This window comes from Lycium ferocissimum, chromosome 8 (assembly GCF_029784015.1).
Source record: "Lycium ferocissimum isolate CSIRO_LF1 chromosome 8, AGI_CSIRO_Lferr_CH_V1, whole genome shotgun sequence".
Lineage (NCBI taxonomy): Eukaryota > Viridiplantae > Streptophyta > Magnoliopsida > Solanales > Solanaceae > Lycium > Lycium ferocissimum.
Genome location: NC_081349.1, coordinates 40,848,381 through 40,873,671, shown reverse-complemented (window position 1 = coordinate 40,873,671; position 25,291 = coordinate 40,848,381). Strand labels below are relative to the sequence as shown.

The 25,291-nt window shown below is 37.1% G+C and overlaps 1 protein-coding gene across 2 annotated transcripts; it reads left to right on the top strand.

The window, feature by feature from the left end:
- Positions 1-490: 490 nt before the first annotated feature.
- LOC132068477 (uncharacterized) lies at positions 491-15,436 on the top strand. 2 transcript variants are annotated; one of them, XM_059462074.1, is made up of 15 exons: positions 491-769; positions 1,918-2,006; positions 3,107-3,173; positions 3,299-3,414; positions 6,998-7,064; positions 7,152-7,200; positions 7,308-7,393; positions 7,575-7,840; positions 7,948-8,003; positions 10,513-10,598; positions 11,729-11,821; positions 12,490-12,781; positions 13,963-14,492; positions 14,672-14,897; positions 14,979-15,436. In XM_059462074.1, exons 1-15 carry the CDS (start codon positions 578-580, stop codon positions 15,194-15,196), a joined length of 2,433 nt encoding a protein of 810 aa, XP_059318057.1. In that variant the 5' UTR covers positions 491-577; the 3' UTR covers positions 15,197-15,436. The 2 variants fall into 2 exon arrangements, with proteins under 2 accessions (XP_059318057.1, XP_059318058.1); XM_059462075.1 differs by lacking the exon at positions 491-769 and adding an exon at positions 2,370-2,408.
- The last annotated feature ends 9,855 nt before the right edge of the window (positions 15,437-25,291 follow it).

Sequence of the window (25,291 nt, the reverse complement as noted above, 5' to 3'; positions counted from 1 at the left end):
GGTTTGAGGTTCGAACCCGGCTCAGTAAAAAAAAAAAAAAAGATAATTTCACAAGGCAGAAATTTGTAGCAAAGAAGCCTATTGGGGCCAAAATTAGGCCTTAAGGCAGAGTTTTGCATGCAAACCCTTCAGAGTTTGAGGGAGAGTTTTGCATTCAAGACTCTGCCTTAAGGTAGAATCCAAAACTCTGGCAAGCAAAACTCTACCTTAGGGTAGAGGTTGCCTCAAAACTCTCACTCTGCCTGAACTGTGCCTGAGGCAAATCTCTGCCTTGCGCATTCAAACTCTACCTTGAGATTTTTTAAAATTTTTGATTGAGCGGGAATTCGAACCCGAAATCAGTGAAGGACTAAAATTAAATAGCACCAATTTGAGGGCCAAAAATTAAAGACCACCCCCGAATAAGAACAATCGTGCAAATTGCCCGAGTGGGCCTTGACCAACTTTCAAACCCAATAATCTAAAACCCATCCTAAACCTTGTTCAATTCAGTTTCTGTTAAACTCCCACTCTTCCTTTCCCTTTGCCACCATCTCAGATTTCTCAAATTCTGAGACAGGGATTTTTCAACATTCAAATGGGTGGCAGAGGAAGGTCAAGAACTCAGAGAAAACACTTTGCTCAAAGCAGAGAAAACAACTGGAAATATAGCAAAAATAGTTCTGACCAGCAACAACAAAATGATAATAATAATAATAATAGAGAAAGCAGTAACACCACTTGGAAACCATTTACCACCCAAAATCTTGCCTTTGAAGAATATTACAAGGTACTCCCTAATTCCCAAGATATATATATATATATATATATATATATATATATATTTGATTTTGGTCCTAGTGATATCTGATGAACCACATTTAGCCTTCAGTTAATCGAAATGTGTGTTTTAATCGTGTTATGTAAGAAGTATGTTGTATTTGAACTATGTTAGAGCTATATAACAGTTAAATATGGAGTAACAGTACAAAGTTAACATAATACATGGATAATTAAGTGGTGAAACGATGCAAGGATCTAGTAGCTCAGGTGGTTTGGCTACCTGAACTTTCACCTTGTTGGTGAGGGTTCAAATCCCCACGTTGTAATCCCCTCCCCATTTCCTCTTCCCCTACCCCTATGTAATAAAAACAATTTTTTTTTTTTTTAAAGTGGTGAAACGACTAATAATTATGGTAAATTTGTGAATATTCATAAGCAAGGGGATCAGAAGTGCACAATTAAATTGAAGGTTAAATATGCTTAGTCATATATCACAAGGATCAAAATTAAAATGTACCAATAATTGAGGGTCCAAAAATGCAATTAACTCTATATTATTAGTGAACATGAAAGAGATACTCGCTCTATCCCAATTTATGTGACAAGTTTTGCTTAACGATATTCAAACTATGTGAACTTTGATTAACATTTTAAACTGTAAGTTTTCATCATATTGACATAAAGAAGAATTACATTTTGTAATATTTTCTATATTGTTTTTGAATATCTAGACTCTAATTTTAAGATATTGAGTTGATCTAATCCAATTTAGCTTTGAAGATTAGTTAAATTGACTCTCGATAAGAGAAAAGTGTCACATAAATTGGGATACAGAGAGTATTAAGGTATGATGGAAAAATTAAGAGGTATGATGGAAAAATTAAGTTTGATAAATCATAGAATATAAAGAAAACAACCTATCAAAGTTTGATATTTGAATGAATTTGAATTCTTGAAGTTGTGAAATTTGTAAAGAAATAGATCTGTGTCAAACATTTTGAGACAACCAAAATGGAAATATTGTCGAATAAGTTACTGTGATATAGTATAAATTGGGTTGGAAGGAGTAAGTTATCTTTTTATTTGGTTTTCATATCCATGCAATGGGTATATACCAATTTATGGACTTGGCTGATAGTGTGTGTATCTGTGTAGGAGCAAGGAATTGTGCCACCAGAAGAATGGAACACTTTTATGGAATGCCTTCGAAGTGAATTGCCTGCTGCTTTCAGGATCAATGCAAGGTCTGTGTCTTTTCATTATCATTGGATAACTTTTACTGTTTATTAGTTACACAAACAGTTATATAACATAGCAAAGACGTCCAGAGTTTTTAGCCAAAATTGTCCCTTATCTGTGGGAGTATGTCTATTTTTTCCCTTAAGTATAACCCTGATCATCTTTAGTCCCTTAAGTTTGATAAAGTGGAGCACCTTTGTCCAACTAACAAATTGGACTTAAAAACTAACGGTGACTACCAAAAGCACTACTAAAAACACGGCAAAAATCGACTGACTTTTGAACTGACCGACCCGGTCTGTATGATCTCAAATTTTAGTTTATCTCTTTAATAAAACTGACCTAACTCGGTTGATTTTCTCGTGCAGTTTTGAGCAACTGTCTGTCATGTAAAGAACTTTCACAAGGTTTAAACTTCTCACTAGTTCAATAACTTATATTGTTTGTGTTCTGGATCGTTTACATTAGCTACTGTAGTAGTCGTATATGCCCATATTCAGGGGTGGATTTATTACCAAAATTAGGGTTCACGTGAACCCGTGGTCTCTCCGCCAAACTAGGTATTTTGTGTATATATATCCTAAAATTGATCTAATATTATCTGCTGGCCTCCATGCACCAAAAAGACTGAATTGTGCACTTGGTTGAATGATGAGTTATTTACCCAGAGGAATATGGATCGATTCCCACATAATACTTTTTTTTCTCCTTTCTTTAGTGGTGCACCCATGTTCTAGAAATCCTAGATCCGTCTCTGCTCATATTTCATGTTTATTTGCAAGTCAACCTTTTCCAGAGTAACTGCAGACTGAATAAACTGCAAGTAGCATATACCTGCTGCAATAACTTAATATTATCTTTAATCATTGTTATAAGAGGTACAATTTTAGAAATTTCAGATTAAGTTAAAAGGGAATCAGGAGAAAAAATATTCCTTTAAACTTCGGATTAAATGAACAAAAACCTAGAACTTCAAGTTCCAAATTGTAAGTGTAAACCAAATAAACTTGCTTATACTGAAAGTTCACATTGCTCTGATCGCTTCAAAGAACTGAACTAATCCGAGCTAATTTCTAACATATTCATCGTTGTGTTAATGTTGCAGTAGCCAATGCTACTTGGAAATTCAAGCCAAGTTGGAGAATGATTTTATGAAATCTCTGCAGGAAGAGGTGGTTCATCAGCTTATTATGATTACTTTTTCTTACTGAATTATGAACTCTCTGCAGTATGTATGCAGCTTCTAGCTCAGAGCCTCTGCTATTCAGTAATATTTCCAAAACGGTTTGTGATTCAGGGGACAGATGGGAGTGAGGTTGTCGCAATAAGACCATTACCTTGGTATCCAGAGAATCTAGCCTGGCAGTCAACTTTTTCTCGAAAGCAGTTGAGGAAAAACGAAATACTTAAGAGGTTAGAGATGCAGTCTCTTCTTATGTTGTAACTTTTGAATATTGGAAACAACTTCAATCTGAAAAAAAAATAGTACTCATAAGCAGATAATAATCCCTCCGTCCCAATTTATGTGGCGATGTTTGCCTTTTCATGAAGTTTATGAAAGAAAGAAAGACTTTTGAAACTTGTTGCCTAAAGCTAGCCAGTTATTTTTGTGGCTATAAATCATCTCATTAAGGGTACCATGAGAAGTTTAAAGTTAAATCGTTTCTAAATATAAAAAGATGTCATTCTTTTTGGGTCAAGCTAAAAAGAAAAATACGCCACATAGAATGGGACAGTGGGATTAATAAGTATGGCTTTTTGGAAAAGTCACTTCAAGTTACCAATCCTTTTTATGAGCCACCTTTTGAATCAGTTCAAATGGTTGATGACGGTGGTGCTGAGCTCGAGTCTGAAACAAGTTCTGCCTTTTGAGTTTTATTAGCTCCTTTCTCTCTGCTGATCTCACATGTAGGAGATTATTTTTCCTTTTTCTCTGTGTAAAGCATCTCTGTAGTACTGCTGATCTTTCTTCAATTGAGTTAACTTATAACTTTCTATCGTATAATTTTTGATAATTTCCTCCATATGATTGTGACATGAATGTAATTGTGATCTAAGATATGAGATTAATATCACAATCATGATCAATTCCGAAATTCCATTTCTTGGGAATTTTTTATCCTGATTTGAATGAAAATGTGATCCCGGACTTTGTATGTGCTAGAGAGGAAAGGAGATCATCTCAAGTACATAAATTCAATAAAGGATATGTATGAAGGAGGTGTCACAAATGTAAGAACTATGGAAGAAGATGCAGATTTCTCCGTAACCATGGTTTATCAAGCAATTTTCTTTCAGCCTGAACTAGTTTATCCTATTTATGAATGAGTTAGCTGATAATATACAAGATTGAGTTCCACAGTATATGTTATTTGCAGGCCTATATTTTTTTTTGAGAATGATAATGTTGTATTCCTCAGCATTAAGGACATGCTGGAGACCTCCAAAAATATCGGCCCAAAACAACAAGAGAAAACTAAAATAACTATACAGAACCTAAAAAATCTACTAACTGTTCAGCTTCTTCTAAACCTTGCTCTTTACACCACCACCACCACCAACAACAACATACCCAGTATATTCCCACATGGTGGGGTCTGGGTAGGGTAGAGTGTACGCAGACCTTACCCCTACCTTGGGAGGTAGGAAGGCTGTTTCCGATAGACCCTCGGCTCAAGAAAAGGCAAAACATCAAAAGAAAAAAATGTTGACACAATTCTCTTTGATTTTCTGGATTGAACTAGAAGCATTCTCAAAACATCTGTTGTTTCTTTCTCTCCAAGTTGACCACCCTATGCAAGGTGGTATTATCTTCCACCATTTCTTTTGGCTTCTGCTTCCTCCTCTCCTTATCCAGCCACTGAGTAGGTCTGCAGTGTGTTCTGGCATTATCCACTTAGTTTGAGACGTGCTAAGGAATAGTAACCATAGCTGTGTTGTAACTTTGCAATGGAGAAACAGGTGGCTGTTGGTTTCCTCAGTCTCCTTGCAAAGGAAGCATCTAGAAGCAATCTCAAATCCTCTTCTTTTTAATTTTTCACGAGTGAGGCATGCTCTTCTAGCCACCAAGTGAAACACTTATACCTTAGTTGGGACTTTATACTTCCAAATCTGTCTCCAAGGACCTGATATACCCCCTGGTTGTTCCACCACTTCCTTTCTATATAGCCTGCCCACAGAGAACTTTCCATCGCTACCATACTTCCATCTTATTTTGTCTGGTTCTGTAGAAATGCCTTCAAATCCACTTAGCCGTTGTAGTAACTCAGCAACTCTACCCACTTCTCAGTCATTCAAGTTTCTTCTGAATGTAAGATTCCAACCTTGAGGGGACCAAGTGTCAGCTACTGATGCTTCTGAATTGCTGCAAAAAGAAAACAAATCTGGAAATGAGTTCATCAGAGGCTCATGTCCAATCCAGTTCTCTTTCCAAAAAAGGATCTTGGTACCATTCCCCACCCTGTAGAGAACACTTCCAGCCAGCTTAGTCCATAGATTTCTAATTGTCCTCCATACTGAGACACACTATGTTAGAACACCAATGAACACACTGCCCATATTTATTGATAATCACTTCCTTCCAAAGTGCATGATCCTCATAAACAAACCTCCAAAGCCACTTTGTCAACAAGCATTCATTCTGTAACCCCAAATTTCTAATGCCAAGTCCACCAGAATCTCTGTGTTGGCACAACTAGTGGGAGAGTTAACTAAAAGCTTAATTTATGGCGAAACACTCGAAACTGAGTTTTTAGGATAGGTGAAGGATGATAGAATATACACACAATAATTGTAGCCAATATAAGAAAAGCAAAGTTGAGATGAGATTAGACAGGACTGCAGTCCTAAATATTGACACTTAAGACATCTAGGCTCAGTCTTTCAAGAGAATGACATGATAATGTAGTAGGAGGATATTTTACAAAGTGCAGGTAAGTTTCTATCAGACGATTGTGAGACTAACAATGCTATATTGCAGCGAATGTTGGGATAAAATTTCACCATTTCCGTAAGATGAGTGTTGTAAAATGCATGAGACGATTAGAAGTGAGATTGTTGCCTGCAATGATTAAGACCTTAAGAGCCTGTTTGGATGGGCTTAAAAAATGCAGCTTATGAGCTGAAAACAGCTTATAAGCCAAAAGAAAAAAAAGTTGGGGTAGCCCAACAACTTTTTTTTTTTGGCTTATAAGCTATTTTTAGCTTATAAGCTGCTTTAGATAAGCTAAGCCAAACGGGCCCAATTATTTTTTTGGGCTTATTTTAAGCACAAAATGCCTTTAAGCTGGCCAGCCAAACACTCAAAAAAGCTGAAAACAGCTTATAAGCCAATCCAAATGAGCTCTAAATCATATGGAAAGAAGTTTTCTAAAAAAAGATGTATAAATTCCTGGAATCCACGCAAATTTGGCAAACATATAACACAACAGACGCGAAATATCCTTATAGGTGGTATCAATTAGTTGGGATTAAGGTTAATTGTTACTGGTACTACTTACATCTGGTCCTTTGATGAGAAAGCCTCTTTAAGTTTGATTATATATCTCTACCTTTTACTTATAAAGAAAGGGTTTGTTAGAGGTTGCGTGATAGTATACGGATAAGTGTGAGAATTAGCGATAATGTCTAACTTCAGAGAGTCCTTAATCTGTCCTTACAGAGAGATTATTCTATGGTGGAATGAATGGGTCTGATCGAGCAGAATAAATATAGAGAATTATTATAGCCGGTGTGAACTACTCTAGGATTGATGTAGTTGTATAATTATGTTCGAATAAAGAAAATGCACATCTCGCATAGAAAATTGTGTATCTAGAAGTCCATGTCCTTTTGCCCTCTTTGGATATAATAAACCTTACTCCCTTCCTGGTAATTGTCCCCACCTCCGTAGAGAATTATGCAATTCTTTTTCCTAGAATCTAATAAACGGTCAAGAAATTTACGGAATTATAATTGAAGATTGGTATTGATTTTTGTCATCACATAAAACATTCAGGTTCCACGAGTTCTTGAAGCTACAAAATGAGATTGGTAACATTACAAGACAGGAGGCTGTTAGCATGGTGGGCCAACTCTTGCTATACTGCTTTGTTTGGTATAAATGAGTTAACATTGTGCCCTTTATTCATTCTGTGGCTGCTTTGACTCAGGTTCCTCCTCTGTTCCTGGATGTACGGCCAGATGATTTCATTCTTGACAGTAAGCTATTCTTTAATACTCTGGATCTGAGTTCATTTTGCATCTCTTCATTAATTATGAATACCAAACTGGATAAATAGAATCTTTACCGTCCCTTTATCCTGCAGTGTGTGCAGCTCCTGGTTCGAAAACGTTTCAGTTACTTGAGATGATACACCACTCAGCTGAACCTGGATCATTACCTGGTGGAATGGTCTACCTCTTTCTTCATTTTTTCTCTTAAAATCATTGATGTCAATGCAACTCTCTCCTTGGTTCTTTCATCCATCATTGTTGGCGTCATAATACACTCTCCGCCCCATCCTTACCAAATAATATTCTCTGGATCCTTGTCACATAGTTAATGTTTCTCTTTGAAATGCCTCGTTATATAGGTCTTAGCAAATGATGTTGATGTTCAGAGGTGTAACCTTCTCATCCATCAAACGAAGAGAATGTCCACTGCCAACTTGATAGTCACGAATCATGAAGCACAACACTTCCCGAGCTGTCATTTGAATAGAAGTAATGCAAAAGGTTCTGAGCCAAGAGAAGCGAAGGAACTTGATATTGATCAACTTCTATTTGATCGTGTCCTGTGTGACGTTCCATGCAGTGGTGATGGCACTTTACGCAAAGCCCCTGATATATGGAGAAGATGGTAGTTATTTATGGACTACTAGTACTTATCACTCTCATTTTGCATTCTGCAATCAATACAATTGTCTAATGTCCCTCCCACATCCCTCTATTTTTCCTTCCGTACAGGAATGCAGGAATGGGTAATGGTCTACATGGGCTACAGGTTCAGATAGCAATGCGAGGTTCGTTATACTTTCGCTCTCTCTTAATTGTACATTAGTGTTCTAAACAAAATAAGCTGACCATCACTAACCTATCAGACGGCAACTTATGATTTTAGCCGGCAAATCACCTTTGAGTTTGTGCTTAAGGATGGGTTTGTTGACTACTTCAGAGATTTACTAGCATTAGTCTACCAGTGGCGAAACTTCACTATATTCGAAGTAATTTTTCTCATTATGGGCTCAAGACACATCTTGATATCCAAGATCAAGATCGAACAGTGGTAAAAATGATCACACTCGTGCAAGTAACACAAACATAAAATAAGATAAGGTCGTTTGAGATGATTAAACCATGTCCTATCCTATGCAGACCTCCAGGCTTTCTGGTCCATAGGTATGACATTATAATTGAAGGTAAAAAAAGTACGAGGTAAACCTAAAATTATGTAGAGGGAGTCGTCTCAAAAGTTCTAAATCTATCGAAATCATACACTTAGCTAAGAATAAAACATGATGGAAGTAAAGGATCCATATAACCGACACCAACATGTTGGGACTAAACTAGTCATCCTTGTAGGAGTAGGGATAAGTGTGATATTTCGAGAAACCCTGATTGCCTTAAAAGGCAATTTATTTAGTATATTTGAATGAAATGGATCTGAATAGAGTCGTATAGATGATTTCATATAGACACCGCAACTTATGCAAGTGAAGCTTAATTGATTGATTAATTAATATTTCCTCTATCATTAATATTTCCTCTATCACATATAATATGTCCATTTCTGTATTGAGAAGAATAGTGGTAGTGAAATACATTTTATACTTATGTCTCACAAAGGTGAAGTAGTAGTGGTTGTCTCATCCTAGCAACTGTAGCATATGTTAAGGCATGTTGGTGCCTTCATTTAGATAGACCATATCTTGTTTCTTCCCTTGTGAAAGACGTCCAAAGTCCCAACTAATGGAGCGCAATAGCAATCTAAGGGTAGGAAATCCCTGTCGTGACCTGAATTTACAAACTACTTTTATGCCACAATAGGGCAATGTTATATGAAAGTGAATGTTGGGCTGCTAGAGTCCAGCATATCCACCAGATGAGTGTTGCTGAGATGTGGATGCTAAGATGGATGTGCGGTAATACCATTTTAGATGAGATTAAAAATGACCACATTCACAAGAAGGTGCAAGTAGCACGCATTGAGGATAAAATGCGAAAAGGTTGCTTGAGGTGGTTTGGACATTTTCTGCGTCAACCTAAAATACACCTGCCCATAGGTGTGAAACTATGGTAAGTTAAGGTGTTAAAAGGGGACAGGGTAGACCTACAATCACATGAAGTAAGTTGTCTCGAAAGACTTACAAATGCTTAGTATCAATGCAGACTTAGCTAGAGATAGGGTACAATAGAAAAAGATCCATATAGGTGATAGCTACTAGTTGAGGATAGGTTTTAGACTTGTTAGAGAGCTTCTAGTATTATATATATATATATATATATATATATATATTACTTATTTTTCACTTTTATTTATTTAGTATTATCTTATGATGATATGAAATGAGCTCAAATGAAAGTGGAGATTCATATAGCCGATTCCAATTCGTTTGGGACTGAGGTGTAGTAGTAGTTGTTGTTTTATGCCACAATAGCACCAAACAAATACAACAACAACAACATACCCAGTGAAATCCCACAATGTGGGTCTGGGGAGGGTAAAGTGTACGCAGACCTTACCCCTATCTCGGAAGATAGGAGGAAATTTCCGAAAACCCTCGGCTCAAGAGAAAACACAACGAGAAAGGTTAGATAAGCACAAGCAGTTGAAAGCAAAATGCAAATGAAACTAAAGAAAGCGAATAAGTCAAAATAGAGCAGTCTGAAAAAAGGGAGCAGTAGCTACCACAGATAAATAAGATAATCGAAGTACAAGAAACAACATATAGTAGCAAGAAACAAAGGACAATAGACTATAGATCGAAACAGCGACTACCTACTAGCCTTCTACCCTAATCTGAGTCCTCCAAAACCTCCAAAACAAATAAGAAAAGAATTTTCCATACACATCAAAGAGGAATTGCATAAACAAGCTATTTCAATATGCTTGATTAAATTAAAAGATTCTGCTCTTCCGAAGTAAGGATAGAAAGGAAATGATTCTAGTTACTCAAACAAGATGGATTAGAAGACCATAAAAGCATGAGATGAATTGTATGTCCTTCAAGAAGCAACATCAGTTAAACTATAATTTAGTTGCTCGGATTGTTGCGGAGCCCTGGCTATATTTTCCCTGCTAGGGATGTTGTTCCTTGAGCTATATAGAGTTGAGAAGCTTAAGTCTTTAGGAGAAGTTTTGTGTAAGTCTGAGCTTTGAATAGATGCTGGTAACTGGACCAGCATGAAAGTTTGCTGAAACGTTTGAGGGGTTAGGACTTTGGAGCGCTATGCAATTCCTTCTATGTAAGACCCCTCTTTCTTTATGAAAAGCCTTCAACTGACACATGGTTGTTCATACTTAAATTTCAGGCATGTCTTTGCTTAAAGTTGGTGGAAGGATGGTTTATTCAACTTGCTCAATGAATCCCATTGAGAATGAGGCTGTGGTTGCCGAGGTAATCTCAGAAAGAATGCATCAAAACAACAACAACTACATACCCAGTGTAATACCACAAGTGGGGTCTTGGGAGGGTAAGATGTGTGCAGACCTAACCCCTACCTTTGTGGGGTAGAGAGGCTGTTTCCAATAGACCCTCGGCTCAGAAGAAGTGAAATCAAAGCAGGATCCCACATATTGATTATGATTCTGTTAAATGTGTAGCTTTTGTCACAGAATGAAATTTTGCTCATTTTTAGCTTCCCAGAAAGTCAATGAGTGATACTACCGAAAGTAGGAAAAAGAACAGAAAAGAAAACTATTGAGTATAGGTCTTGCTCGATTGCGGTAGGGTGGGAGAGCGGAAAAAAAGAGAACCCCTTAGTGAGCTCTTCAATCATTGCATTGGCTGCACATTTATTAGCTGAATTTTCTTATTTACAGCCCTCCTTTTATTGTTCCTCCTGTCCCGACACCCGGGTTTGTCTGAATTATATATGCCTATTCTTGATCTAACTTATATCAACAAGTGGGCTGATGTGGTGCAAGTTTCTTTTTCTTTGATTTCTTTGTATGTTTTCCATTGCTACGTCAACTACTATACTCCATTAGTATAATGGACACAATAGTAATTACTACCTACGGTTCAAAATAAGTATCCAGTTACATAATCAAGAAGGAATTAACTTTATTTTTTCAGGTTTGCCCTTATTAAGTGCTAAGTGACCAGATCCCAATGTGTCAAGTTAACAGTCATCAAATTTTTATTAAGGGTAGTTTAGTCAAACTACCTATTTTCTTCTAGGAGTTAGTATTTTCGTAAGGGGTGTGCTAAAGGCTAAGTGGACACTTATTTTGAACCGGAGGGAGTAGTTTATATATTATGGATTTCATGGAAATTACTTGGATTTCTCTCTTCAGTGTTGAACAAAACTGTCAAAATAGTAGCTGAGTGTGCAGCCTCTCTATCCCTAGTATAACAATTGTTCCCATAAGTACTTTTTTTTTTTTTTTCCTTTTTCTGATGACATAATCATAATAATTCTCCTGAACGACAGAGAGTAACAACTTTGATATTGCATTGCAACTTTATAAATTCTAAGTCTTCCATTCCTTCTCATAAAGCCTGATTGTTCTCTTGTTTCTCAGATTTTGAGAAGGTGTGGGGGGTCTGTTGAACTCGTTGATGTCTCCAGTGAACTTCCTCAGCTTGTTAGAAGGCCAGGTCTGAAAAAATGGAAGGTTTGTGGTTAATTTTCTTGGTGCTGATTTTGATCTCTTCTCGGAGATGACAGATTTGGTCAACTTGCTTTGATCGAGGTGCCTTTGATTTCAAATAGATTTCCAGGGATATGTTTGTGTTTGAGCATTTTCTGCAGTAGGTTCTCATAACACGACTTCACAGTAAAATTTCCTTTTCTATCAGTTTCCACGATACTTTTATCTTCCTTTGCATTATTCCCCTGCCAGCCCTGCAAAAACAAGAAATTCTGTTAATCTAAAAAGCTTCCAGTCAGCCATATTCCTCCTTAATGTGATGTGCAACCCGCTCTTAATGTTGAGAGGTCATTAACTTTTCTGGATTATACTGTCAGCCAAAGTTTAGTATTATAACGTAATTCAGCTGTATAGTTTTTGCTGGTCCAAGATATGAAGGACGAGAATTACGTCACTGGAACTAGTTAAATATCAGAAGTTCTTTCTATTTTGTTTCATTTTATAAGACTTGGAAGGCTTTCAGTGATCCTGACTTTGTTATGAGTTCCACTTATTCTATATTCGCCTATTAGTAGTACAAGCCGGAGTAGAAGTAAAGACTAATAGCCATCCTTAAATTCTTAATTCTATTTATGTTACACAGGTATGGTTGCTTTACACTGCTTCCTTGAGTCATTCTTCTGTGCATGCAGGTTCAAGATAAAGGGATGTGGTTGACTTCTTTCAATGAAGTTCTTGATTCTCGCAGAGCTGCAGTTGTTCCTGGAATGTTCCCCTCTGGCAAAGGATATGTGGATGCACTTGAGCATAATGGTAATTCTCAAAATGGTACTGGGATGGTGCAGGATCCTGCAACTCCTACTACAATCTTGGGCGAGGAGGCTTCAAGTCTACCATTGGAACGTTGTATGAGGATAGTGCCACATGATCAGAACAGTGGAGCTTTCTTTATTGCTGTCCTTCACAAGCTTTCTCCTTTACCACGTGAGTTAAAACGTCAACTATTCCTCAGAAGTAGAAAATTGGGGCATTTAGTAGAAAATCTGCACAGCTATATCTTCTTTTGTGGTTCAAGTTTTGAAATTCAGATTCGAAACTTGAAGCACAAGAACTCAAACATCAACAATGGTGGAACTCCTTTTTTTATTGTGATATTTAGATTTTAGAAAAGCAAAGACCAAGGATTTTAAGTACAACTCCTAAGCCTAAAGCTCTGATACTAAATGATAGAAACCAAGATGCAAAACGAGGAAGCAGAACAAGTAATGAAGAAACTAGATAGAACACAAGGATAGAAGTTGTAATTAGATTGGGGTTAACAGAAAATCAGAAGAAAGAAAGGAGAATTTTAACAATCAAATAAACATTTAATTACTAGAATAATACAAGGGGGAAGAGAGTTGAACTCATACATGGGTCCATGGCAAGAAGAATTCCAAGAAGGTTCCATAAAGAGATACAAACAATCACCCAGAAGAGTATGATCTTTAATCATCTAAAAACTAGCTAGCTTGCCAAAAGAGGAAACTAAAATATTTATACTAGGTCTAGGAAGAAGCTAACAATAGTAAAAAATATCCTTAAACTAGGCTTTCAATTACACTTAGGCCGAAATTAGTAAAATCGTGGGGTCCTAAAACGTCTCCACATTCGATAATCATGGAGCTGCTTTTGGTGAGCTTCTCCTACAGTTGGCTCCATGTTTGATTATCATGCCGTGCTCCATTTCCTCCTTTCCTGCCAGGCTCCACATTTTGAAATGTGGAGGCGTTTTTTGGTCCACGTTTCTCTCCTCTTTGTGTTTCTTGTTTTCCTTGGATACATTTGACTTGAAGCTTAGTTTCCATGACCTTTTTTAGCACTCCAAGGACTTGATGTTGATTGGGCTTGGGCGGTCAAATTGGATCCTTGGTTTAGTTGTCTTTGATTCCTCTTTTTAAATAACACAAGTATATTATGGGTCTTGAGGTATTTTTTCCATGCTCTCTTGAAACACTCTAGGCCCTTAATAAGTTGGAGGCCTCCAATGCCATGATTGCCAATCCGTGAGCTATCAGGATTCAGGAGTACACACCCTTGATGTCATTATAATTAATACAATTTCTATCTTAATTTTGCTCTGTACTTTTGTAATTGTTAAGATTCCATTCTTTATGACTTTGCAGTCATACAAATGAAGACAACTTCCAGAGGCAATTTCCAAGCACAAAATTTTATCGAGGTCAAAGATATAAATGCTGGTGAAGTTGAGAAAGTGGATTCTGTAGGTAACCAGCTATCTGAAGCAACTATAGATGATGCTGATATTCTTGAAAATGGAAAGGATGAAGCTCCACTGGATACTGACCCCAGCAAAATAGTTGAAGAAAAGAGGCCGGAGCTGATTGAACCTTCCAGTGATGGAAGAGCTGGTCCTGAGTTGGTGAGAGGGAGAAGAAAGTTACAAATGCAAGGATATTGGAGAGGGATTGACCCAATATTATTTTACCGGGAGGAGGCAGCTGTGGATCAGATAAAGGCCTTCTATGGCATCAAGGAATCCTTTCCATTCAGAGGTCATTTGATTGTGAGGAATAGTGATATCAGCCATGTGAAGAGAGTTTATTATGTATCTAAATCTGTGAAAGAAGTTCTTGAACTCAATTTTCTAGCTGGTGAGCAGCTCAAGATAGCTGCCGTTGGGCTCAAGATGTTTGTAAGTCCCTCAAATTTGACACTTGAGATTTCTCTTTTTGGAACTCGTCTCGCACTATAGTTTCATGTGCAAAGAACTCACCCCAACCCCCCTCCGCCAATCCCAAACTTTCTTTCCCGGTGACCTCTGTCCATTGCGCTATTAGATAACCTTTCTGTTTTCTCTTTTCAATGCTGCAGGAGCGGCAAAAAGATGTTTCTGCACAATGTGTATTCCGCATAACATCTGAAGGATTGCCACTGCTGCTTCCACATATGAGCAAACAGATAGTGTATGCATCTCCTACAGATTTCAAGCATCTTTTGCAGTACAAGAGCATTAAATTTGGTGATTTTGTGGATGCTGAATTCCGGGAAAAGGCTTCAAAGCTGCAGTTTGGTTGTTGTGCAGTGATTTTGAATAAAGGTTAGATGTGCATACAATCTTCATTTTAGTAAACGCGATTGGTTTGTTTCTATCGTAAAATTTGCTCTCTATTTCTTTTAGACAATAAGACCTTGTCAGAACCTCGAGTGGATGCTTCAACTATCGCTATAGGATGCTGGAGAGGCAGGAATAGCATCACGGTGATGGTGATTGCACTTGATATCCAAGAACTTCTAGAAAGGATGTTGATGTATTTGGAGGAGGATTCAGATTCCTTATTGCTGGAAAACAAGCCATTGATTGCTGCCGAGGCAGATGAAATAGTTAAAGCAGATTAAGCTGAATTGATTATATTGAATAACATTGAGACAAATCATAGTTAGTTAAAATTTTGGAAGCTGTTATATGTGTACCATTACAGGGAAATTTGTAACATGTTGATGTTTATTTGTTTGTTTCTTCTGTTTAGGCAATTCATACAACTTTAGATTTCAGAAGAATATGGAGGGAAGTGTCCTCTTTGTAATCTTACTTTTATGTGTTGTAATCAAAATGTCGAAGCACCAAATTATCAACTGTGGTTGGATGACTAAAAATCAAATCTCAATCGATAGGAGAATATGAATATTAGCTTTTCACTCTTAAAGAAAGACAACAAATATCCACAAATCACATATAGCATTATTCTTTGATATTGCTATAGCCAAAATTTAGCGACCTGACTCTTCTCTGGAAGTCTAATGGTTTGGGGAACATCGATTCCTTATATATTCCGACTTCACTTTTCCTTCAACCATCCACTCTTAGTTGTCTCTAGTCTTGTTTGACTCCAAGAAAATATGTATCGAGTGAATTTATGTACCTATTATATCCTTGTGTGTAGAAAATCAACATATTAAGTAGTGTTAAAAAGGCTTAAACAGCATTAAGTAGCGTTAAATATCATTAAGTAGTGTCAAGCAGGATTGAGTACATAGAAGCTATAATCAACTTCAATTTTCAGGCCTGCAATAAAGCTAGAAGTTGTGCTCTTGTATCAGTACCATTTTGTCAAATTTAGTCAAACTTTGATATGCACTAGTTTAGATGTACTTTGTTGGATCGGATTTAAGTTCTAGAACTGATGAAAAATATTTACACAATTAGGTTACTTGAATAGTAATTATTACAAATATTTATAATAAGCATTAATCGTGACCCGATATAGATGAAAGCTAATCTGCCTAAGTGTCATAGGTTAAATTTCATTAATAATGTATTTTTTAACAGAAAAGGGTAAAAAAAGTCTTTAACGTTTGTGATTTTTCTCATATTTTTAACCTATCGGCTTATAAATATCCATAACGTTGTTATTTGTATCACAGTATCTTTGAACAATTAAAAAGATTCAAATATATCGCTCGCACTAATGATGGAAGCGCATTTTTTACTCCTCCAACATTTTGACATTTGTCAATACATACCTTAAATTTTATTTGGATTTAGTCATCTCGCTAATAAACAGTTCATTCTATCCAGATGGACATCGCTTTAAACCAAAATGAAAGGGGCAATTTGCAGGATTGTTCCTCGCTGGGGTGGTCTTTAATTTTTTCCCCTCAAATCAGTAGTCTTTAATTTTTGCCCTTGCTAAAAGCTTCTTGGTTTCGGATTCGAACGTCCGCTCAGTCAAAAATTAAAAAAAAAAAAAAGAAATCGAAAGGCATAAGTTGGATTTCAAACTCTGCCTTAAAGCAAAAAAAAAAAAAAAAAATGCTGGAATTTTGCAAACCTCTGCCTTACGGCCTAATTTTGGGTAAAAGTTACTGCCTTAAGGCATAAGTTGGACCCCAACTTATGCCTTGCGAATCCCAATTTCTGCCTTGTGATTTTTTTTTTTTGATTGAGCTTGAGTTCGAACCCAGGACCTCTGGGTGTTAAGCGAAGGGCAAACATTACAGACCACCAATTTGAGGGGCAAAAATCAAAGACCACCCCAAAAGAAGGACAATCCGCGCAAAAAAAATGAAAGTAATTTAAGCCCCCGTTTGGCCATAAGAATTATTCACTTTATTCCGATTTTTTTTTTTTCACTTTTTTCCGGAATCAGCCTTTGGTCATGAGAATTCCGAATACAACTTGACGTTGTATTCCAGAATACAACTTGACGTTGTATTCCAGAATACCAAAAACTCAAAAAACTTGTTTTTCAAAAAATTTTACTTCTTTCACTTTTCTACAACTACATTTCACCAAAAACTACAATTTCAAAAACTATGGCCAAACACAACTCCAACTCCAAAATTCCAAAAAAAAATGAATTTTTTTTTTGGTATCTATGGACAAACCGGGCCTAAGTATATTCAATGTTTTATTCACCCAGCAAAACAACGACGGTCATGTTATTCCAACATTTTAAAAAAAAAATATATTTCAGCATGAAGATAGTCTTGAGTCAAGTAAACTTATTAAATGGCCATCTACTTTAATCCAAAAAAATAAAAAGATAATGCTCATCCTAGTACGTAGTGATCGATGTTGAAAAATGTGGATAGTGCGTCAGATAGTTCACCAAGACATGTACTCTTTTAGGAGTCCCCACAAATTGAATTTACTTAAGAGAAAGGAGTCGCGAATTTCTAAAAGAAGACAAAAAAAAATAAAAAGTTGTACAAACTAGTAAAAAAAAAAAAAATTCCATTAGTAGTATTCACGCACGAATTTCGTGCGTGAAAGGACCAAAGTGCAAAATTTCACTTTTGGCCTTTCACGCACGAAATTCGTGCGTGAAAGGAGCTGAACTGTTTTTTTTTTTTTTTGCGTTACCTTTCCAAACACGTTTTTTTCCATACTTTGGGCAAAGATTAGTCATATTTCAAAATTCTAAAATATCAATATTTTATATAAAACTTAATATCTTTTTTTTTGCGTACAATAATGTCGGCTCATTACATCAAGTCCACCTAAACGTTTGGATCGTCGTTTTAGGGGTTCTAAAGTGCCCCAAGCAAGTTTTGAAACTTGTAATATTTATAGGGTTTTGATTTAAGTGTTTTAATAATAATTCATCCAATACGAGAGGTTTATACTAATTAAAAAATAATTCATTCCATTTAATTACAATACTAATTCAAAGCAATACAATAATAAATTACAATTACAATAACAATACAATCTTCAAGTTCTAGAGGCTCTATTACTTCGAGACGTGCTTGTACTACCACGGCCTTGTTGCCCACACGAACGCTTGTCATGGCCATATTGCTTACATATAGAGCACTTGCGAGAGTAAGTTCTTTCACTAACATCCATTTGATTGGGTTTACGACTCCGTGAGTTAATGCCCAATTTTCTAATGTAATCCTTGTTAGCAACCATCGAAAACGGCTCGTTTGGCCAATAAGCTTCATTACCAAGTGGGTGGAATTGGCCGGAATATGCTCTAAGGTAACTTTGGACCTTGTATTCCCCCGCCACATAATTTGTTACCGTTTTTCTCATTCTCTCGAAGCACTTGACAAAGATGAGAACACGGCGTGGTACGTTTTGCCACTTACCACAAGTGCATATTCTTGTTGCCTCATAAACGGTATGCACGTTTCCACCCTTACCGTTATAATAACCCGTCCTAACTTCATACACATGTTGAATTGGGTCATACTCGGTCATTTGGTGACGCCGACATTTTTGTCTATAATGCTCCATAGTTTTGAAGGGCTTTGGCATCCATGTCCCGCCGTCGGCTAATATCGCTCCTGCCTTTGTCCTAACAACAAATCGCTCCACCACTTGCTTGAAAGTCATTCTCACCATTGCGGTGACAGTAGTCCTCGAGCGCATTTCAGCAATCCATTGAAAGACTCCGATTTGTTTGTTGTGAGCATGCCCCATCTTTTTCCTCCATCAAGCATGAAACGTCCATTTTTCAACATCGAGCTTCATCAACCAAACGTATGCGGGTTCACTCACTTCGACTCGATCGATCCATTTTTGCACCCATTTTCGTTGTTGATGCTCCATCGCCCCCCCACACATCAATTTATTTAGAGTGCCATTGTGAAACGTTGATTGCAAATTCGCCTTCACGTGCCTTAAACAATATCGATGGTAAACAAAGGGAGGCCACCCCGTAAATTATCCATATTGTGCAATATGCCTTTATGACGATCGACAAAGACGCATACCGGTACGATCCTTAATAACATGAGTTTTCAAATGGGTCAAAAAGATCCCCCATGTGTCGTTGCTCTCGTTAGCGGCAATTGCGAAAGCAAGAGGAAATATTGACCCATTGGCATCCATTCCTATTGCAATTAGGAGCTTGATGTCGTAGGCACCATATACATGCGTACCATCTATGGATATCAATCGGTCGATGCAAAGTTGAGCAAAACCATCAATGCATGGTTTGAATGTCCAAAATACGAAGTTGAAGATTTTACCCTCTATAAGTCGCCACTCTACAACAATGGTACCAGATTAAAATGTTGTGTAGCCGCCATATACCTTGTAGCCGATCGAAAAGAAGTATGCCAATTTCCAAAGACCATCTCAAAAGCGTCTACGCCCGAGAAATCCCTTTTTGTTGCTTATAGTTTTACTATATACGGCTTGAACGTTTCGAATACAATCTTTAATGGGAACCCGCACAAATTTAAACAAACAAATTTTAGTAATAATCTTTCAATTGATATAAGACATATAATGTACTAGGTAGGATAAGTTACCTTGGCGTTTCGGCAATGTCTTTAAGTAACACTTGAGCAATCATGTTTGTATCTAAATTATAATGATCTCGCTTCGATTTTCTTCCATATCACAAGTGTGTCTTTCGCGAAATTTTGTGATAGCCCACATACCATCGGCTTAACAATTCCCCCGAAGCAACCACTCACGGCCTTGATACCGTCGTCTACAAATTAGCCTCCATATCTTTGAGGTTGGTGATCAACCTTAAACTCTCTCATGTCCTTAAACAATAAATTTTGACATTTCGTGGGAAAGCTTTTTTGGATGCGAACAACATTCCCTTTGCAAGGTAGCATCGATCTTTGTTCGAGATCCTTAGGTTCAATCCAGGTTTTTAGCGACTATCATAATCTTCTCTTGTGAAGACAAATGCATCATCACGACCACTGTGCTATCAAGATAAGGGATATTGTTAGAATGCCACCGAATTGGGCTTTCGAAGTTGGGTTTTCGGCCATCGGTGGTGGTACGTCTTGGTGCATTGGTTGTTGTTGGTTTTGGCTTTGAGGAATATTGTTGGTCATACCAACTTGAACATCATCATCGTCTTCATCATCGGTTACCGCATTATTAGGTATTTCATCGTCATCACTTGATGATGACTCATAATAATTAGGAAAATCTTCATTATTAAGTGCATTCATCCTCCTACATGAAAAGTAACATATTTTAAATACCAACATCATACATATATATAGATAATTTAATATCAAGGTGATGAACTTACGTTGTTCATAAGCATCACATGGTGTGGAGAATGATCAACTCCACCGAATCGAGAGGATTGACCAACATCCATATTTGGTACCACTCGGTGAGTTTTGAGAATAGTTCCTATAAAGATTTGAAAACCGGTTATTTACCAATTCATACAACAAACACATGCTACTACATAATAATAATATAACAAAACCATATTTACCAATTTTCATTGTGAGCTTGATTAAATTGTTTGGCTTAGATTTTCATGCGCACTTGACCACTCAAAATGTCTCCATAAGAACTAAAGTCCCCATAAGTGTTACCATGAATAGAATTTTTGGACTTGAGGGACTTGTTCCCGAGGTATCTTTTCAACATACATCTCAAGAACATTAATGAATACTAAATCACGATATTCTTCCGGCGATCCCAAATAATCACTCAAAGATTCATCATCGTTGATATTGTGCATGCCATAACGCACTACACCGTTTGATATTGTTTGTGGATATCGCCTTATTGAGATTCCAAACTCGGTGGTGTAGTTTTCATTCTTTCGTGCAAGTAACCGACTAGTGTTTCATAACTTAAAGTTGTTGGAAATTTAACATGGGCTTTTGGTTTGACACTATAACGAATGGAGTAATTGTCCTCGACGATATCTCCATCCCAAAATAGTGAAACCTTAACACGCAAGCATTTTGAGACATTTTTTGAATGAAGTTTGATTTTTTTTTATGACTTGTAAGACTTAGGCCTATGCAATTGATGAGTTTTTCACTCGTCAAGCCTTCAAGTTAAATAAATTTCTGAAATTGTCATGGGTTGTCAACTCAATGCTTATAGTGCGCATTAAAATGGTGCGCAATACAAACGCGCAAATAATGCAAAGAACGTATTGTCAAATCAAGCCTTTATGTGTCATAGACGAAATTGTCATGCGTGGTGTGTTGTCAAATCAATACTTATAGTGAGCATTAAATTGGTGCGCAATACAAAACGGTCAAAAAATACAGCAACGTATTGTCAAATCAATCCTTTATGTGTCATAGATTCCTGAAATTGTCATTATTTATATTGAATACATTCACGTTATTTATTTAATAGAACCTGTGTGTCAACGGGCGCCTGAGTAGGCTCCTGAGATGGGTCTGTAGGCTCCTGAGATGGGTGGGGTGGTGCATATGAGGTAGTCTCTGGATGGGTCGCTCCCGTGGACCCGTGCGTAGAACAATGAATCGAAAATAATATATAAATAATTTAGATTTGATTTATTGTAAAATGAACCTTAAATAAACAAATAATTAATAAATTACTTTACTTTGTTGTAAAAGTCAAACTCGTGTGTCGACGGCCTCGAGATGCCCGGTGAGAGGGCTCCCGAGCGGCCCTGCCGGCAGTGATGCGAGATGGTGCCATATCAAACACGAAGTCCTCGAACATGGTGTCGTCGAACTGCAAATGTAGGCCACCCTGTAGATCACGAACTGGCCGCTCACCCTGTGGATCACGAACTGGTTGATGTGAAAGTGAAGGCCAGGGCACATAACCTGAAAAAAGGTCCGGCGTATATGGACACCGCGACATCCACATGTGCTGACCAGCCCTACAAAACGCCGGCAGCTCATCCAAAATATGATCATACGGCGTCCATATAAAAGCCTGTAAAAAGAATTGAACTAGTTAAAATAGTAGTTATGTGGTCTAGCGTGTGAATCCAAAATATGAACATACCGTCTGCGCCGTCATGCGGTCTAGCTGATCCCTAAACGGGAGAAGGCTGTGGTGCGTCTCCACACGTCGGCGTACGCCGCGACCATCTCCGCGCGTATGGCATCGGGACAAGAAGATAGTCGGGACGGGAGGGTCGAGTTGGCATGGGCCGAAAAGTGTCTCAACCTAGTCCACACACATATCCGATAGTCAATTAAAAAAAGGTCTCGGTCGTCGTTTTAAAAAAAAATATTTTGTGTATAATAACACGCACTTAAATATATAACCCGAAGGAGCGAGCAAAATGCGGGGACCCTGCCTCGTGTAGAACATCGGCGTAATCCTCGACATGTAGCTAGCACGAGCGGCGCCCCAACTATAACATCCTATCTCGGCGAGATCGTCGATATACCGAAGATACCTCAAAGCTCATATGCGAACCCGAAGTGTTCGGGAATAGGATGGCCCCGAATATGATGAGTAGGTATAGACGCGCGCGTCGATCAACATCGGCCAGGCGTGTCCTCTCCAATCGGATGCCGCATGTCTCCGTGAGGGGCGCAAGTGAGCATAAAGGGCCGACAACAAAAGCCGACTGCGGCCGGAAATATGACCATCCGTATAAACGAAACCGATGAGCCTAATCAACTCATCCCGGTAAGGCGGCAGCACAGGAGGCTCCTCAATATACAATGGGCGTCCATCAACCTGTAGCCCATAAATGACCTCCACATCCTGAAAGGTAATGGTAGCCTCACCGGTGCGAAGATGAAATGTGTGCGTCTCCGGTCGCCACCTCTCAATCAATCTTTGCCACTAGCGACCTATCGTCCGTACCCGACCAACTTCGACGCACCGGTAGATACCGCCCGACGTAGTATATCCAGACACGAGGATGTGGGGCGAGCGACTAAGATCTTGGCGTCGAGTCCCCCAACCGATACGGACCGAGACTCCCGTTTGGGTCGGATGTCCATATATGTTGCGACCTATGCTCGGGGCCGAAGATACAAGAACTCTCGGTCGAAGGGCCGGATCGAGGGTGGTGATCCATCTATTTTACGCATTTTATATAAATCATTAACAAGTAGTATTAGTATTAGTATTAGTTATGTAATCTTTTATCGAAAATTTTATTAAAGATTGTGGTGACCCATCTGTTTTACGTATTTTAAATAAATCATTAACAAGTAATATTAGTTACGTAATCTTTTATAGAAAATTATATTAAGGGTTTTCAATCCTAAGCTACGGGTTATGAATCCTAAACTAAGGGTTTTCATTCCTAAAATATAAAGATGAGTTAAATAATTAACAATTAGTTAGGATACAATTAGTATAAATAATTAATAAATAAACAAATAACTAACAAATCAAATAATTAACAAGTTATTATCATATATTTAATAAATAAACAATTAAGTAACTAATCAAAAAATTAATAAATTATTATCGTATATTTAACAAATAAACAATTAATTAACTAATGAAACAAAACAATTAAGAAATTATTAACAAATAAACAATTGGCTTAGCAAAAACAAAATAAATAATTAGCCGCCTAACAATTGAAATAGCTAGTCTAACAATTAATAAATACTTAAGTCGCTAATCCAATAATTAACAAATACTAAATAAACAAGCAATAAATAATTAACTAATTAACAATAGATAAACAAATAAAAAAAAAAAAAAAAAACCAAAAAATGGGCAGTCCCAACAGTGCACGGACTGCCCAAAAAACGCAAAAAAAAAGAAAAGGAAAACGAGTAATCCACCACAGTTATACAATGACCATGCTTAGATAATAATATATTTAACAATGTAATAGAAAATTTGTAGTGAAATACCTAGATTGAAGCTTTTTTTGAGTTTTTGAAATGTGTTATACGCCGCTCTATTCCGAAATCCAACCTTAGAAACTTGTTCCTACACTTCAATATACCAAGAATATTGAGTTTTGGATTGAAAAATAACACGAAATTATAGTTTTAAGGGGGTTGGGATTAACCGAAAAAAGGGGTTAATGGCGGTGGGAGAGGAGACGTCGCGATAAAGGTGGGGAAGATGAGGGGCCGATTTATGGTCCCTCATTCACGCACGAATTTCGTGCGTGAAAGGCCAAAAGTGAAATTTTGCACTTTGGTCCTTTCACGCACGAAATTCGTGCGTGAATACTATTAATGGAATTTTTTTTTTTTTTTGCACTAGTTTGGTACAACTTTTTATTTTTAGTGCTACTTAAGTCGCGGACTCTAAGAGAAAGGTGATAATATTACGCTTACCTCCCTTATTCTCATTTTCATGTAACACTTGTTTTTATCTATTTTTCATAAATGTAAATAAATAAGAGTTTGACTATTGTGCCCTTCTTTAAATTAAATCTTTCTAATTAAACAATTTTGTAGAAATCTTTTTAACAAGTTTTTTAAGAATAAAAAACCCTTCGCTCTAAAGTCCTAATTCTCGACAACCATAGAATCCACATTTTTTAATTCATCTTCCGTCTCCTCTTTTATTTCTAAGCAAGATCATCATCAATCTTTTACGCAAAAGAAAGCAAATCACGGAGTACTAATTTGCAAATGCCATGGCGTTTGGTTTTGCAGATTAAGAATTCTTATTCTATAGATTTTGATGCTATACTTTAACGCCCAGATGTGCTCTTTTTCTCTAAATATATTTATTAAAGGTGTTATAAATTAATCATTGACCAAAATTGTTAAACCTCATTAAGATTTAGTAAAGCATGATTATATAATTCATATATCAAATTCATGATTATATTTGTGTGTTAGTCTTTGGTAGCTATCTTAAAGGAATTTAGGAAAGAATATATTATACAAAGGAGTATATTAGTAAGGGCAAAGTAGTCAAACTCTTATTTATTTACATTTATGAAAAATAGGTAAAAAGAATTGTTACACAAAAATTGAAATAAGGGAGGTAAGCGTAATATTATAAACCACAGGGGAGGAAAGTGTTACGAAGGCAAACGTGAGGGGAGGTCTCTGAAATTATCCCTTAATTTAAAGTTATTAGTCAGTCAACTGCATAAGCAACAAAAAAAGAAGAAGTAAAGATTACGTGCAATCATGTGTAACTTATCAAAGGTCAATGGAGTAATCACAAGGGGAATAAGCTGTTTTGTGCATCCAACAACTGAAAGGCGCAAAACGTAATATTAATAGGTGGTGCTGGTCAAAGCTCTAGTAGGTAGCCACTCTTTTCTTAGAGAATCATGCCTCGTTACTCTTAAAATAAGACTTTTTGGTGTGATTAATCGAACT